We start from the raw sequence: 17,804 nt of genomic DNA on the forward strand, positions 1-17,804 counted from the left end.
ATCATTAGGTTCATCCCCTTCTCATCATCTGCTAATAGAACTACATCGTCCGCGTATGCTAGAGAGTATAGTTTGCTATTACCCAAAACCGTTCCTCCTTTAGCTTCTCCTCTTCCCCTCTTTCTTCTGTATACACACACCACCGCTATTTCTACTTTCCCAATTATAATTTTTCTTATCATTGTTCCATCCTTTTCCTCCATGCCCCCATCTTTTCTCCCTTTTACTGCTAGTTCTTTTTTCACCCCTTACACCATGCCGCCCATCCCTCTCCCTTTAACGTGTTCTTTTCTTGCTTCTTGCATTGTCCACACATAACCTTTCGGTAACAGCTTTTTTATTCCCTTCCAATCCTTCTCATCTGCCCAGGTTTCACTCATCATAATCACATCCCACTTTTCTAACTCCTCCCAAAATCCTTTATTTTTGTTCTTCAAACCTGACACATCCCAGAATGCTATTTTCACGTTTCTCTCTTCCCTTCCCTCTTCACTTTGTTTCCCCTTTGCCGTTTGGAAACCCCTCTGATTTATTTCTAGACTCTTTTTCGTCTCCCTTCCCCCTACCTTTCGCAAGACTTTTTTCTTTTTTCCTTAATTCTTCTAATTCTTCATCCCAGCACCATTCCTCCCCATTTATACATAACCTGTCTCTCCCTATCCACACCATATGGCCCCTTTTCCTCTCTACCCAAGCCGTCTGCTCTATTTGCCATCTCCTTTTCCTCTCCCTCCATGTCAGATCTTCTTCAATTCTTTCCCTTCTACCTCTCAATAATTTTTTCCCTCCATAATTTTCTTTTTCTCCCCCTCACTTCCCACTTTTACTAGAAACATTTCTTCTTTTCCTTCCTTTGTCCCTCCTATTCTCTTGACTCCTTCTACCCTTACCTGCACTCTAATATCTCGCAAAAGATTTGTTATTTCCACTTCTCCTGTTTCACTCTCCACTTTTAATCCCGTAACTACTATGTTATTTTTCCTCTTTGCCCTTTCTTCCCCTTCTAATCTTCTTTCGATCTCACTAAGTCTTCTTTAAACTCACTTCGGACGTTCTTTTCATTCCCTTTAACTATCTCCTCATTTTCTGTCTTTTCCCTCATATGCTCATTCCTAATTTCTAGACTGGATACCCGTTCTTCCAACTGATTTATTTCTCTAGATCTCTGTTCGTCAACCTCTCTCTATTCTAAAAGCTCTCTAGTTTACCCCAAACCTTTTCTTTCTCCTCCTTCCAACGTTTATCCCATTCTTCCCATTTTTCTCTGACCTTTTTCACTTCCCCCCTTACATCGTTTCCCTGCCCATTCATATCCCTATTCATGTCGTCCAAACTCTTTCTTGTTTCCTCTCTAAACACTTTAATGAGAGCTTCCAATTTTTCAAACATCCCCCCAATCTCTCTCTGGTGCGATTGTCCAGCAACTGTTGCCCTCTGGCGCCAGTTTGTGGACTTCGCGTCGTCGGCATCCTACCTTACCCAAAGCTCCGTGACGTTTTCCGCCTTTATTTCCTACCTCTTGCCCCCCCCCTGACCAAGCAACTATTTTTTCATTCCTAACCTCAAAAACTTCACACGCAAACTTACACTCGATCTCCACACTTTCTGCCTTTTCTGCATCCACTCACCCTTATTTCCTTTACCAAAGCCAAAAATACACCACTTGACAAAAGAGAGTTCTTTCGCGATCGGTACCGGAAACGGAAGCCTTCTCGTTCAGAATTCATATTTTTTGGAATGAAAATTTAATTATTTGGTTGAAATTTAAACTATTTTATTAAAAATTCATTTTTGGTGGTTGCAGGATCATAATTTTAATTGAACATTCATACCTTTGGTTGAAAATGGGCTATTTTGTTAAAAAAAATTTCTTTTGCTGAAAATTATAATTATTTTCGTGAAAATGTAACTATTCCTGTTAAATATGTAACTATTATATTGAATTGTTTTTTTAATTTAATTTTTGACCTGAAATTATAAAATTTCAGTTGAATATTCCACCATTTTAATAAAAACTTCTTCTCTTTGGTTGAGCATTAATTTTTAACTGCAAACTTAGCTACTCCATTTTGGTTAAAAATGGATAGTTTTTGTTTAAGTTATTATTTTTTAGTTAAAAATTCATGATTTTAGTTTAAAATTCATCATTTTAATTAAAAATTCATCTTTTTTTTAGTTAAAGTTTAAACTATTTTGTTTAGAATTCATGTATTTGGTTGAAAAATTCTGCTTTTGTTTGGAAATTCATGTATTTCAGTTAAATATTCTTCATTTAAGTTAAAAATTATCCTGTTCGATTAAAAATAAAACTACTTGATTGAAAGTTAAACTCTTTTGTTAAAAATTCATCTTTTTTATTTAAAATTCATATATTCTCAACATTGCAAGCATAAATATTGAATTTTCAACCCAAAATATTACTTTTCAAGCAAGAACAGTAATTTTTTACCAGAAAAAAATTGGTCACCAAAATAATTGAATGTTTATTTAAACAGTTGCATTGTAAATTGAAGAGATGAATTTTCAACTAAAATTACCGAAATATTAAAATTTTTAACTAAAAGAGATAAATGATTAACCAAAAATATTATTATAAACTTTTCAACCTAAAAAAATGAACTTTCAACGAAAAATATTTATATAAACATTAATATTAATTATTTATGATAATTTATTATGTCCAAACATTTATATTTGGTTACAGTAATGTTAATATTTACACTAAATGTTTAAATTGAATTCCAAATAGCATTTTTTACAATCTTTTAAAATTAGCCGCCTTAATATTTGACATTTTTGAAACTTTAAAATTTTTCCAAGGTTTCATGAAACTTTACAACCCTAACATTATTTTTTTACCAGAAACTTTACAAATTTTTAGAAGATAAATCTTTCCAATTTCGATTTCAACAGTTTTTTTAAATTTCCATTTTAAATTTTTATTTTTAATTTAAATAATTTTAAAATGCTGCCTTGAAGACTTGAACAACTGAAAATTAAAAGCCTTTGAAGTTGAAAAAATGCTGACAAAAAACATGTTAATTTTAAAAATTTTAATTCATTCAATTTGACATTTTTGAATTACGAAAAAGATTAATGATATTGAGAGCAAATATTTTAAAATAAAAAATTTTAAACTCCATTTTTTCATGTAGTAAGCCTGAAACATGTTTAATTTTTAAATGAAATTGTTGATTTTTGAGTATATAATTTACAAATGAACATTTGTAAAAAAAAAATTGAGTAATTTTAAGAGATATTTAAGAGTTTTGAAAAGATTCAAAATTTAATTATTCTCTAAAAATAGTTTTTAAAAATGAAAAATTATTTTTAACTTTCCAATTAATCTTAAGAAAATATATTTATTCTTTTGAAGCCTTTCCCAATTTTTCATAATTTTTAAATTTTTTTGTTCAAAATCTGCAAAAATTTACATTCTTTTTAAATTTGGCGATCATTTCTAGTTTTAAATTAATTTTTGAATCTTTTCAAAACTTAAAATTTCTCAAATTTCATCTACAAATAATAAATGTTCAACTTTAATTTCTAGATCCAAATTTGAAAGAATTGTTCTAAATTTTGCAGGATTTCCTTAAAATTGTAGGAAAAAATGAATTAATTTTCACAGATATTAAGAAGTTCTGAATAAATTTCAAAAATAATTTTTAATTTGAATATAATTTTAAAGAACATTTAGATTTTTCAAGATTTTGAAATAAAATTTCTAATTTAAAAAGTGTTCAGTTAAAAAATTTCAGTTTTTAATGTTTCTAGCTTAAAATTCTTTAAAATCATATAATTTTAAAAATTCTAAAGTTCATTGATTGATTTTTTTAATTTAGAGCATTAAAAACGATAACGCGGATTTATATTTTTTATATTGTTTAGCGTCAGTGTTCGATTTTCTAATTTCATTGGCCTTGAAAAATTCGCGGAATCATTTTTTATTTAGAATATTCTTTAATATAAATTATTAAAATAATTAATATTTAAAATTTTTTGCAGAGGTACAGGAAACATTCTCGTATGAATTCGAGTCTAAATCGACCTACTTCACCAAATGAGCTCTCGCAGAATTTTCCAAATCTTAGAAAAGTCAAATCTCCAGCTAATAATGGACCAACAGGTAAAAATTTTGACAGACCTGTCCCTATTTTACCCTATTTGCAGCCAATAATGTAAATTTTTAAAAATTATCGTAAGATTCTAGCTTCAAAGAGTCAGGGTTTTTGAAAAAAAAAAACAGTAAATAAGGGAATTTTTGTAAGAAGTACAAAAGAAACCGGGAAAATACAGCGAAATTATTTTTTGACAGGGAATTTGACCAATTTTTAGAGAAAAAAAAATCTGTCCAACTTTGATTTCAACAGTTTTTAAAATAATTAGGAAAACTGTTCTGTTTTTCAATTATGTTTTTATTCAGTTTAGAATGCCTATTTCGAAAATTTATCACTTTAAAAAATGTCCGTTTTAATTTTTAAGCATACATTTTAAGTTAAAGAATTTTTAAATTCAGTTCATAAAACTTGAACAATTCAAAATTTAGAAGCGTGAAAAATCAAAGGTTTGGGATAAAAACATTTTTAGTTGATCAACTTTAAATGTAAATATATTCATGATTTTTAATTTTGAATTGTACTTTTATATTTAAAAAGTGAATAATAATTTATTCTAACGTTAAAAATTAAACTGTTTCAATTGGAAAGTCATAAAATTTAAAAATTTCCTATTAAGAATAAGAACAATTACTTAATATTTAAAAATAACTCACTCGTAATTTAAATGCAGTAATCATAAATTAAATATTCGAAACTAAAAAAAAAAAACTTTGAACCTTACAATTTTAGTTGTTTTATTTAAAGAAATTTAATTTATAATTTAAATTGTTGAATTTTTATAAACTTATAACAAAAACTTTAATTTTGTTGGATTAAAAAAAAATTAAGAAAAATTCGTATCATTTCTAAAGATGTTAAGAAGTTTAGACAAAATTTAAAAAATCATTTAAAATTTGAAAAAATGTAAAACAACATATAAATATTTCAAGATTTTGATATAGAATTTTAAAGCATTTTAAGTATTTTTAATCTAGTTTATAAAAATGTGCAATCTTTCAAATTTTAATGTTTCTAGCCTAAAATTTCTTAGAATTATATAAATTTCGAAATGCATTGATTGATTCTTCAACTTAAAGCATTCAAAATGATAATTGTTGATACAAAAACATTTATCATTTAATATTTATTTAAATATTTAGAAGTGGTGAAAAAATTTCAAAAATAATTTTAAATTTGAATCATATTTAAAAATTCAAAATCAAGGATGTTTTAACTATTTGAAATGAAAATTCTGCTAATTTATAAAGTTTACAGTTTCAAAAACTTCTAAGGCATTTCGAGAGCTTGCCATTCGGAATATTTTATGGAATTTTAAAAGATTCCAAGGATGATTTTATTAATTTCATTTATATGAAGCGATTTTAAAGTGTTTGAAATATTTTATGATAGAGAATTTTCTATACATTCGGAAGATCTGAGGATTTCAACTATTTAAAGGGATTTTAAAACCCTCAATCTATTTTAATATATTTTTCACGATTTCAGAAAATATCATCATAAATTTTTTTCGAGATTTTATAATATTTTTGTACATTTTAAAGAATTTATTTAGGAGAATTGATCTATTTCGTGGACTTTAAAAGTATTTGAAATATTTTAGGGTATTTTAAAAGATTTCAAACCATTTTCAAGAAATTTTACAAATTTCAATGATTTTGTGGGGTTTCGCAGGATTTCAAAGATTTAAAAATATTTTTTACAATTCACTTGGAATTTTCCCTGGATTCTTATTAATTTATCTTGAATTCTTTTTTTTTTTAATTTTGAATTCCTCTAAATTCACTCGATTCTACTCAATTCAATGTTTTTGTTTTTATTATTTGTTTAGTTCATCTTAAAGTCTAAGTCATTATTCTCATTTCCCTGAATTTTTTTAAATCGCTTAAATTTTACTGAAATAAATGGATTTTTTCGGTTTTTAACATTTTTTTCAATATTTGAATTCTTTTGAATTTTTTTGAATCATTAGTCCATTCTTTGGTTAGAAATTTATAATATTCAAAAGATTTGAAAATATTAATAATTATTTTTTTGGAATTTATCCTGAATTCTTATTAATTTTCACTGATTTTTGGTATTCTTTTGAATTCTTTTAAATTCACTCAATTCTACTGAATGCAATGGATTTTAAAAAGTTTTATTTAATTGATCCTGAACTCTTTTAAGTTCACTTTAAATTCTTAGGCATTTCATCAATTTTATTTAAATTCTCTTTAACTTTTCAAAACTCATTTGAAACTTGTTTAATTCAATTAATTTTTTCACATTTTTGATTTGCTACGAAATTGACTCAAATTTTAATAAATAAAAAGAATTTTTTCGATTTTTAACAATGTTTCTAAATGATTTCAATTATTTTGTACTCATTAGTCAATTTTTTCATTACAAATTAATATGGTTTGGAAGATTTTAATATATTTTCAATTAATTTTTGGAATTCATCCTAAATTCTTATTAATTTACACTTAATTTTTTGAATTCTTTTGAATTCTTTTGAATTCTTCTAAATTCACTCAATTCTACACAATGCAATGGATTTAAAAAAATTTAATTGTTATAGAAGTCTAAAACTCATCTTGAATTCTTAGGCATTACAGCAGTTTCTTTTAAATTCTCTTGAATTTTTCTAAGGTTATTTCAAAGTTACTGAATTCCATGCAGTTTTTAAAAAAATATTTTTAAATTGTCTTCAATTCATTCACATTTTTAAAAATATATCTTCAATTTTTATGAATTTTATTCAATTCTTCTCGTTTAACTTCTTAAGTTTTTTTAAAATGTTGAAAACCTGAAAATCTCCTTGAATTTGAATTTTTATTTTGGTTTTAAAACAATTTTAAAATGGTTGACCTTTCGATTTTTGAGTATATACCATAGATTTCAAAAGGTTACTAAATAATTCTAAAGATTTAAAAATATTTTAAAGCTTTTCTAATATTTTAAAAGATCTTAAACATTTCAAAAATAGTTTCATAAAGATTTTAAAACATTTTAAAGATTGTAAAGGATTTCAAATTTGTTTAGAAGATTTCAAAAGATTTCAAAGATTTTACAAAGATTTCGAATATTTCACAAAGATTTCAAAACATTTTACAAAGATTTCAAGGATGTCAAAGATTTTACACAAATTTTAAAAGATTTTATAAAGATTTCGAATATTTTAATGATTTCACATGAATACGATTAGAAATTTTGTTTAGAAGATTTCACAAAGATTTCGAATATTACAAAAAAAATTTTAAACTTTTCAGAATATTTCAAATATTTTAATAATTTTAAATGAATGCAAAAGATTTTAGAAAGATTTCACAAATATTTCAAAGATTTTACCAAAATTTTAAAAGATTTCAAACGATTACAAATATTTCAAAATTTTCCTGAAAATTTCATAAAGATTTAAAAATAATTTAAAGATTGTAAACGATTTGAAATAAGTTCAGAAGATTTCAAAAGATTTTAAAAATTTTACCAAAATTTTAAAAGATTTTAAACGATTTCACAAATATTTCAAAATTTTCCTGAAAATTTCATAAAGATTAAAAAACAATTTAATGATTGTAAACGATTTCAAATCTGTTTCAAAATTTTCCTCGATATTTCCTAAAGATTTAAAAACAATTTAAAGATTGTGAACGATTTCAAATTTGTTTAGAAGATTTCAAAAGATTTTAAATATTTAACCAAAATTTAAAAAAAAATTTAACGATTTTACAAATATTTCAAAATTTTCGTGAAAATTTCATAAATATTTAAAAACAATTTAATGATTGTAAACGATTTCAAATTTGTTTCAAAATTTCATAAAGATTTAAAAGCAATTTAATTATTGTAATCAATTTCATTTAGAAGATTTTAAAAGATTCTAAAGATTTTAACAAAATTTAAAAAGATTTCAAACGATTTCAGAAATATTTCAAAATTTTCCTGAAAATTTCATAAAGATTTAAAAACAATTTAATGATTGTAAATGATTTCAAATTTGTTTCAAAATTTTGTTTAAAATTTCATAAAGATTTAAAAACAATTTAAAGATTTGTAATCGATTTCAAATTTGTTTAGAAGATTTTAAAAGATTTTAAATATTTTACAAAAATTATAAACGATTTCACAAATATTTCTAAATTTTTCTGAAAATTTCATAAAGATTTAAAAACAATTTAAAGATTGTAAACGATTTTAAATTTGTTTGGAAGAGTTTAAAAGATTCTAAAGATTTTACCAAAATTTTAAAAGATTTCAAACGATTTCATCAATATTTCAAAATTTTCCTAAAAATTTCATAAAGGTTTGAAAACAATTTAAAGATTGTAAACGATTTTAAACTTGTTTAGAAGATTTAAAAATATTTCAAAGCATAGATTTCGAAAATTTCACAAATATTTCAAGGATATCAAAGATTTTACCAGAATTTTAAAAGATTTCAAAACATTTCATCAAGATTTCGAATATTTCAATAATTTCACAGAGTTTTTAAAATTTTCAGAAGATTGAAATGACTTAAAAATTTTGTTAAAGAGTACAGTAAATTAAATTTCTAAGATTTTAGAACATTTCAAATTTTTTCGAAGATTTCACAAAGATTTCCAATATTTTAAATCTTCGAATTGAATACAAACTACTTCACAAATATTTGAAAGATTTCATAAAGATTTCAAAGGATTTCAAATCATTTCAAAGATTTTAAATAATTTCAAAATATTTCAGAAAGATTTCCAATATTTCAATTATTTCAAAAGAATTCAAGATTTCAAAAATATTTCAAAAATTTCAAAACATTTCAAAGATTTTAAACAAGTTCACTTTTTTTTTAGAAAATTTCAAAATATTTCAGAAAAGTTTGAAATATTCCAGTGATTTAAAATAAATCCTAGAATTTAAAAATATAGCAAAGATTTTAGAATAGTTCAAAGGTTTTTAATAATTTCAAAATGATTCGAGAAATTTGAGAAGATTTCAAAAGATTTCACTGATTTCAAACGAACACAAAAGTTTTCACAATCAAAGATGAAAAAAAAATTTCACAAATATTTCAAATATTTCAGCAAATTTCACCAAGATTTCGAAGAATTCAAGTATTTCAAAGATTAATTTTTTTTTAAGATTTCAAAGGATTTCATAAAGACAACTGATATTCGAAAACAAATAAAGAAATTGTTTATTTATGAGTCTTCTTTCTTCATACATTGTTGGCCAATTAAAAAATGAAATTTTTCATCTTTTTCATCTATAACAAAAAGTTATTTCATTATTTTATCTAAAACAAAAGCAGGCTTAGCAAATCTTGAATTTTATTCTTAAGAATCGCTTGACATCCTCCTATATTTAATCCCATGGGACCTGTGAGGCCCCGGGGATATTTTAATACATTTATTTACTTATTTCTGTTCCTTTGTTTCAAAGATCGGACACAATTCGATTTGGCGAGGATTCCTAAAATATTTTTAAGTCCGAACCTTGATCTCTCGAAGAAAGAAAATTTTGACGCAGTATTTCCCTTTGCGAAAGATGGTTTATTTGATCATAGCGGAAATGTCAGTATTCACGCGAGAACAATGCAAGAGCAGGTATTTGCAAACTTTTTTTTTTCTTCACTTCAAATCCAAGAAATTTTTTCTTTAAAACAACTTATTTTTAAATTCAAAATGTTTTCACTGACAGTTGAGCCAATATTTGGATATTGTGGAAGTGAGAATAGCGGAACAAGTGGCTTCGAAATCTCATGCATTTTTTCACGCCATGACATCTCATGACGCCTTGATGGAACAACTCACCCAGACAATTACGGTTCTAAAAGCACTTAGGAAAAACATCCATCAAATTGATGACAATCATGTGAAAGATTCTTTCAAGATTCTAAGGTGATTTTGTTTTTTTTTTTTTTTTTTTCGTTCGAAATGTTGAAGCTAATATTTGATTTACTATTTTATTTTATTTTATTTTATTTTGTTAACGCCTCGTTTTTTCTTTCAAAGATTGGAACAGGCTAGATCGAATCATCTGCTGGTGCAGGAGAAGCTGAAGCTGATGGCGACTGTTCACCAGAGTCAGCCTATGATTCAATTGTTGCTCTCGACTCCGGACTATGTGGCTGCTCTTGATCTCATTTCGACTACTCAGGAAATTCTGCTACAGGAATTGAACGGAGTACACAGTTTTCGGTAAAAAATAATCTTTTAATATAAATATATTTAATATATTTAATATATTCGGGGATAATCCGCTGCAGCTGTGTTTGCGTAAATGCCAACAAAATGAAAAAAACTTCGGGTGCGAATTCGCACCAGTGTACCGATTGATGATTTATACTAAAATAGAAAAAAAAGTATACTATTGCTGTTAACATTAACGAAGTTTTGGGACTATTTTGCAAAATTAAGCATAAATATTGAATTTTATCCATTCTTTCAACGTAAATCTGTCCGAATTTTGAGATATATTTAGTAATTTTTATTCACTGATTATTTTTATTTCTAGTTATACCATTTGACTTGGAAAATTTATAACTTTTAACATTATAGTAGTAGAGGAGTGATTCATATGCAAATTATTGCCGAATGTTCATTGAGTTTTCACTTACAAAAGTATTTTTATTTACAATTTTCAATATTATTTTTTGAACATATTGCAATAAGTTTAGATAATTCAGGTAGGCTCGATGCCAAGAAATTATTTCATAATTTATAATTATGTGAAAGAAAGCGTAATAGATCATTTTTAATATACCAGTTTCATAGGTCAGCTTTTAACCAAAAATCAAGTAGTTAAATTTTCAGTTAAAATAATTAATTTTCCTTTCTAAAAAACAACAGATTTACGACAAAAGTAATGCATTTTCAATTAAAACGATGAATCTTTAATTGCAATAGGTTCATTTTAAATAAAAAACACGAATTTTTAACAAAAGAGTTTAACTTTCCACAAAATAGTTTTATTTTAAACCAGAGAGATCAATTTTTAAGTTAAATCATGAATAGCTTCAACGATATAGTTGAATTTAGATCTAAAAAGATCAATTTTTAACCATAAATAGAATCGTAAAATATACATGTGAAAAAATTAATTTTTAACAAGCAAAAAACAGAATAAGCAACAAAATAATTAAATTTTCCATGAAAGTGGTGAATTTCCAACTAAAATGATGAATCTTTGATTAGAATAGTGAAATTTTAAACCGAAAAGATGAATTTTCGAATAAACTTATGGATCTTTAACTGCAATAGTGGAATTTCCCAGAAAAAACATAAATTTTCAAATAAAATAATGAATGTTTTACTGGAATATTTAAATTTTTAACGAAAAAGATTAATTTTCAAAGAAGAAGATTAATTTTCAACCAAAAATGAAGTAGATATATTGTCAGCCTAAAAAAATTCATTTTCAACCAAACTGAAGAATTTTTAACTAAAATGGTGAATTTTCTACTGAAATAGTTTTTAATTGTTATTAAATATTTATGAAATTTCGAGGAAAATTTTGAAACATATTTGAAATCGTTTACAATCTTTAAATTGTTTTTAAATCTTTACGAAATTTTGAAATATTTGTGAAATCATTTGAAATCTTTTTAAATTTTGATAAATCTTTAAAATCTTCTAAAAAAATTTGAAATCGTTTGCAATCTGTTACAATTTTGGTAAAATCTTTGAAATCTTTGAAATATTTGTGAAATCTTTCTAAAATCTTTTGCATTCATTTAAAATTATTAAAGTATTTGAAATCTTCTAAAAAAATTTGAAATCGTTTAAGATCTTTTAAATATTTTGAAATCTTTGATATCTAGTGTACCTTACCCTCTTAAAAGTATTTAAAATCCTTGTGAACATTTGAACATTTTAAAATCTTTTTGAAATATTCGAAATATTTGTGAAATATTCTAAACAAATTTGGAATCGTTTAAAATCTTTAAAATATATTGAAATCCTTGATATCTTGTAAAATTCTGGTAAAATCATTAATATCCTTGAAATATTTGTAAAATGTTTTGAATGATTTGTGAAATATTCAAAATCTTTGGAAATTCTTTGAAATATTTTGAAATTTTCTAAACAAATTTGAAATTGTTTACAATATTTAAATTATTTAAAAATCTTTATGAAATTTTGAGGAAAATTTTGAAATATTTGTGAAATGGTTTGAAATATTTTAAAATTTTGGTAAAATCTTTTGAAATCTTCTAAACAAATTTGAAATCGTTTACAATCTTTAAATTGTTTTTAAATCTTTATGAAATTTTGAAATATTTGTGAAATCGTTTGAAATCTTTTTAAATTTTCGTTAAGTCTTTAAAGTCTTCTAAAATCTTCTAAACAAATTTGAAATCGTTTAAAATCTTTAAAATGTATTGAAATCCTTGATATCTTTTAAAATTGTGGTAAAATCTTTATTATCCTTGAAATATTTGTGAAATGTTTTGAATGATTTGTGAAATATTCAAAATCTTTGGAAATTCTTTGAAATATTTTGAAATTTTCTAAACAAATTTGAAATCGTTTACAATCTATAAATTATTTTAAAACCTTTATGAAATTTTGAGGAAAATTTTGAAATATTTGTGAAATGGTTTGAAATATTTTAAAATTTTGGTAAAATCTTTTGAAATCTTCTAAAAAAATTTGAAATCGTTTACAATCTTTAAATTGTTTTTAAATCTTTATGAAATTTTGAAATATTTGTGAAATCGTTTGAAATCTTTTTAAATTTTCGTTAAGTCTTTAAAGTCTTCTAAAATCTTCTATACAAAATTGAAATCGTTTACAAATCTTTAAATTGTTTTTACATTTTTATGAAATTTTCAGGAAAATTTTGAAATATTTGTGAAATTGTTTGAAACCTTTTAAAATTTTGGTAAAATATTTGAAATCTTTGTGAAATCTTTCTAAAAATCTTTTGCATTCATTTTAAAATTATTAATATATTTTAAATATTCTAAAAAAATTTTTAATCGTTTAAGATATTTTAAAAGTTTTAAAATCTTTTTGAAATATTCGAAATCTTTGTGAAATCTTCTAAACATATTTGACATCGTATTCATGTGAAATCATTAAAATATTCGAAATCTTTATGAAATCTTTTGAAATCTTTTAAAATTTGTGTAAAATCTTTGACATCCTTGGAATCTTAGAAAAATGTTTTGAAATATTTGTGAAATGTTCGAAATCCAAAAAGATGTATTTTCAAACAAGAAGATTAATTTTCTACTAAAAAGGCCATTTTTTAACGAAATACATTAATTTTCAAGGAAGCAATGCAATTTAGGTCTAAAATAGCAAATTTTTAACCATAAATGGAATCGTAAAATTTTCAGTTAAAAAATTAATTTTCCGCAGCAAAAAAACTTTACAATCGAAGGGATAAATTTTGAATTAAAATAACGAATTTTGAACTTAAATGATGAATCTTTGACTATAATAGTTAAATTTTAAATAAAAAGGATAAATTTTCGACTAAAATTATGAATCTTTAGCGGCAATAGTGAAAATTTTAAAGAAAAAATCTAAAATTTCAAATAAAATTAAAAATGTTTTACTGGAATATTTAAATTTTCAACGAAAAAGATTAATTTTCAACCAAAAATGAAATAGATATATTATCAGTTTAAAAAAAAAGTTAATTTTTAATAACCTGAATAATTTTTAATTAAAATGGTGAATCTTCAACTAGAATAGTTTGATTTTAAACCAAAAATATAAACTTTTAAAACAAGAAGATTAATTTTCTACTAAAAAAAGGGCCAATTTTTAACAAAATATATATTTTTTTTAAGGAAACAGTGTAATTGATGTCTAAAAAGAACAATTTTCAACTATAAATGGGATCGTTAAATTTTCAGTTGAAAAAATTAATTTTCCGCAAAAAACAAATTTATAACCAAAATAATGAATTTTCAATTAAATTGACAAAATTTTAAGTAAAATTATGAATCTTTAACTGCAATAGAGCAATTTAAAAAAAAAAGATAAATTTTCCAATAAAATAATGAATGTTTAACTGAAATATTTAAATTTCCAACGGAAAAGATGAATTTTTAGAGAAGATCAATTTTTAACCAAAAATGAAATAGATAAATTATCAGTTTAAAAAAATTATTTTTCAATTAAAAGGATGAATTTTCTACTAAAATTATGAATCTTTGACTGTAATAGTGGAATTTTCAAGAAAAAAAATATAAATTTTCAATTAAAATAATAAATGTTTAACTGGAATATTTAAATTTTCAACAAAAAACATGAATTTTTAGAGGAAACGATCAATTTTCAACCAAAAATGAAATAAATATGTTATCAGTTAAAAAAAAAGTTAATTTTCAACCAGACTAAAGATTTTTTAACTAGAGTGGTGAATCCTTAACTGGAATAGTTAAATTTCCAACGAAAAAGATGAATTTTCCAACAAGCAGATTAATTTTCTACTGAAAAAATACAATTTTTCAACAAAATACATGAATTTTCGAGGAAACAGTTTAATTTAGGTATAAAAAAAGCATTTTTTAACCATTAATGGAATCGTTAAATTTTTAGTTAAAAAATTAATCTTCCGCAAAAAAAAAACAAGTTTACAACCAAAATGATGAATTTTCAATTAAAATGACGAATTGTTAAAGTAAAATTATTAATCTTTGATTATAATTGTTAAATTATCAACCAAAAAGGTTCATTTTTGACTAAAATTATGAATCTTTAACTGTAATAGTGGAATTTTTAAGAAGAAGAAAAAAATTCCAAATAAAGTAAGGAAAGTTTAACTAGAATATTTAAATTTTCAACGGAAAAAATGAATTTTTAGGGTAGAAGATCAATTTTCTACCAAAAATGAAATATATATATTATTAGTTTAAAATCACTTAATTTTCAACCAGACTGATGAATTTTTAACTAAAGTGGTGAATCCTCAACTGGAACAGTTGAAATTGAAAACAAAAAGATGAATTTTCCAACAAGAAGAGTAATTTTCTACAGAATAAATACAATTTTTCAACAAAATTCATAAATTTTCAATGAAACAGTTCAATGTATGTCTAAAAAGAGCATTTTTTTAACCATAAATGGAATCTTTAAATTTTCAGGTTAATTAATTTAATTAATTTTCCGCAACAAAAAAAATTACAATCAAAGGGATGAATTTTGAATTAAAATAACGAATTTTTAACTAAAATGATGATTCTTTGAATAAAATTATGAATCTTTAACGGCAATAGTCGAATTTGTAATAAAAAATATAAATTTTCAACAAAAAAAAATGTTTAACTGGAATATTTAAATTTCCAACTAAAAAGATAAACTTTCAAAGAATTTCAATTTTTCAACTGAAAATGAAATAGATATATTATCAGTTTTTAAAAAAAGTTAATTTTCAACCAGACTGAATTTTTTACCAAAAAATAAAAATTTTCAACAAAATACATCCAAGAAGAGCAATTTTTAACTAAAAATGAAATTGTTAAATTTCAAGTTAAATAAATTAATTTTCCGCAGAAAACAAATTTACAAGCAAAGTGATAAATTTTCAATTAAAATGACGAATTTTGGAATAAAGTACTTAAGATTTAAACTAAGAAGATGAATTTTCAAACAAAAAGATTATTTTTTTACCGAAAAAGACCATTTTTCAACAAAATACATGAATTTTCAAGGAAACAATTTAATTTAGGTCTTATGAAAGCATTTTTAACCATAAATGGAATCGTCAAATTTTCAGTTGAATAATTAATTTTCCACGAAAAATGAAATTTACAACAAAAATTATGCATTTTCAATTAAAATGCCGAATTTTTAAAGTAAAATGATGAATCTTTGATTATAATTGTTAAATTTTGAAGCAAAAAGATGAATTTTTGACTAAAATGATCAATCTTTAACTACAATAGTGGAATTTTCAAGAAAAAAAGTCTATTTTCAAAATAAAATAATGAATCTTTAACTGGAATATTTATATTTTTAACCAAAAATGAAATCGACATATTATATTCTCAGTAAAAAATATTAATTTTCAGGTAAAGAAAAAAAGAACTTAAAAAAAATAGCTCAGTATTCCACTAACGAGATACATTTTTTATTAAAATGATGAATTTTCAACCAAATAGTTGAAGTTTAAACTAAAAAGATCATTTTTCAACCAAAAGTTAGATTTTCAGTTGAAAACAATAATTTTACACATAAAAAACAATAAATTTGCAACCAGAATCATGAATTTTTAACTAAATTTATTGAATCTTCAACTGGAATAGATTAATTTTAAACCAAAAGGAAGAAAACAAAAAATTGGTTAAATTCTCATTAAAAAAGATTATTAATTTTCAACCAAAAAGATGAATTTTTAATTAAAATTATGGAAAACTCAATTGGAATACTCACATGTTCGGGTTGAAAAAGTGTAAAAAAAATAAATAAATAATAATATTCAAACAAATATTTACGTTTTCAAACGAAGTAATGAATTTTCAACTAAAACAAAAATGAATCTTTAAATGGAAAGGTCGAATATTAAAATAAAGGATAAAGTTTCACCTAAAATGATGATTCATTAACTATAATAATTTAATTTTCAAACAAAAAGATAATTTTCAACTAAAAATATTAATTTCTAACAAAAAAGATGAAGTTTGAACTTGAAAAGTTCACTTGAAAAGTTTGAAAATTGAAAAGTTAAATTTGTAGTGAAAAAATTAACCTTCAACCAAAGATATAGATTTTCAACTAAGAAAACATTTCAACAGAAAAAATAATAATTTTCAACAATATAGTTAAAGTTTTAACAGGAATAGTTAAATTCTCAGTAAGAAAATTAATTTCCAGTAAAATAAATAAGAAATGAAAAAAAAGTGGCTTATTCACCAGAGGGATACATTTTTTATTAAAATGATGAATTTTCAACCAAAAAAATTAATTAAAAAAAAAGAGTTTAACTTTATACCGAATTATTAAATCTTTATACCAAAAAAGCGTTTTACTTTCAAAAACTTAGTTTTATTTTCAACCAGAAAGATCAATTTTCAAATAAAATCATGAATAGTTTCAACGATATAGTTGAATTTAGATCTAAAAAGATCAATTTTTAACCATAACTAGAATCGTTTAATATACATGTGAAAACATTAATTTTTAAGAAACAAAAAACAGAATTTGTAACAAAATAGTTAAATTTTCCATCAAGTTGTGAATTTCCAACTAAAGTTAATTATGAATCTTTGATTAGAATAGTGACATTTTAAACCAAAAAGATCAATTTTCAAACAATAAAATTAAATTTCTATAAAAAATGATGATTTTTTAACAAAACAGACGAATTTTTAACAAAAAAGTTGACTTTTTATCCAAAAAACACCAATTTTCCACCAAGTAGTTGAATTTTGAACTAAAAAGAAGCTTTTTTCAGCAAAAAATGCAATAGTTAAATATTTAGTTTAATAAATTAATTTTCCACAAAAAGAACTAAATGTTTTAAAAAATGATGAATTTTCAACTGAAATGCTTTATTTTTATCTTGAATAATTTAATTTTCAATCGAAAATATAAACTTTTAATAAAGAAGATTAATTTTTACCAAAAAAAGAACATTTTTCAACAAAACTAATGAATTTTTTACTCACATGGGGAATCTTCACCTGGAAAATTTAAATTTTAAACAAAATTGCTAGATTTTCAACTAAAATGCTGAATTTTTATCTTGAATAATTTAATTTTCAATCGA

General features: G+C 23.4%; 1 protein-coding gene across 1 annotated transcript in view; it reads left to right on the forward strand.

The window, feature by feature from the left end:
- LOC117172520 (vacuolar protein sorting-associated protein 54) overlaps window positions 1–17,804 on the forward strand; it is a 78,446-nt gene that overhangs the window by 15,750 nt on the left and 44,892 nt on the right. Inside the window, exons 3-6 of the mRNA XM_033360544.1 lie at window positions 4,006–4,126; window positions 9,519–9,682; window positions 9,777–9,976; window positions 10,091–10,276. Of these exons, the coding sequence (XP_033216435.1) occupies window positions 4,006–4,126; window positions 9,519–9,682; window positions 9,777–9,976; window positions 10,091–10,276 (671 nt within the window). The remainder of the gene's footprint in view (window positions 1–4,005; window positions 4,127–9,518; window positions 9,683–9,776; window positions 9,977–10,090; window positions 10,277–17,804) is intronic.

Source organism: Belonocnema kinseyi, chromosome 1 (genome assembly GCF_010883055.1).
Source record: "Belonocnema kinseyi isolate 2016_QV_RU_SX_M_011 chromosome 1, B_treatae_v1, whole genome shotgun sequence".
Taxonomy (NCBI): domain Eukaryota; kingdom Metazoa; phylum Arthropoda; class Insecta; order Hymenoptera; family Cynipidae; genus Belonocnema; species Belonocnema kinseyi.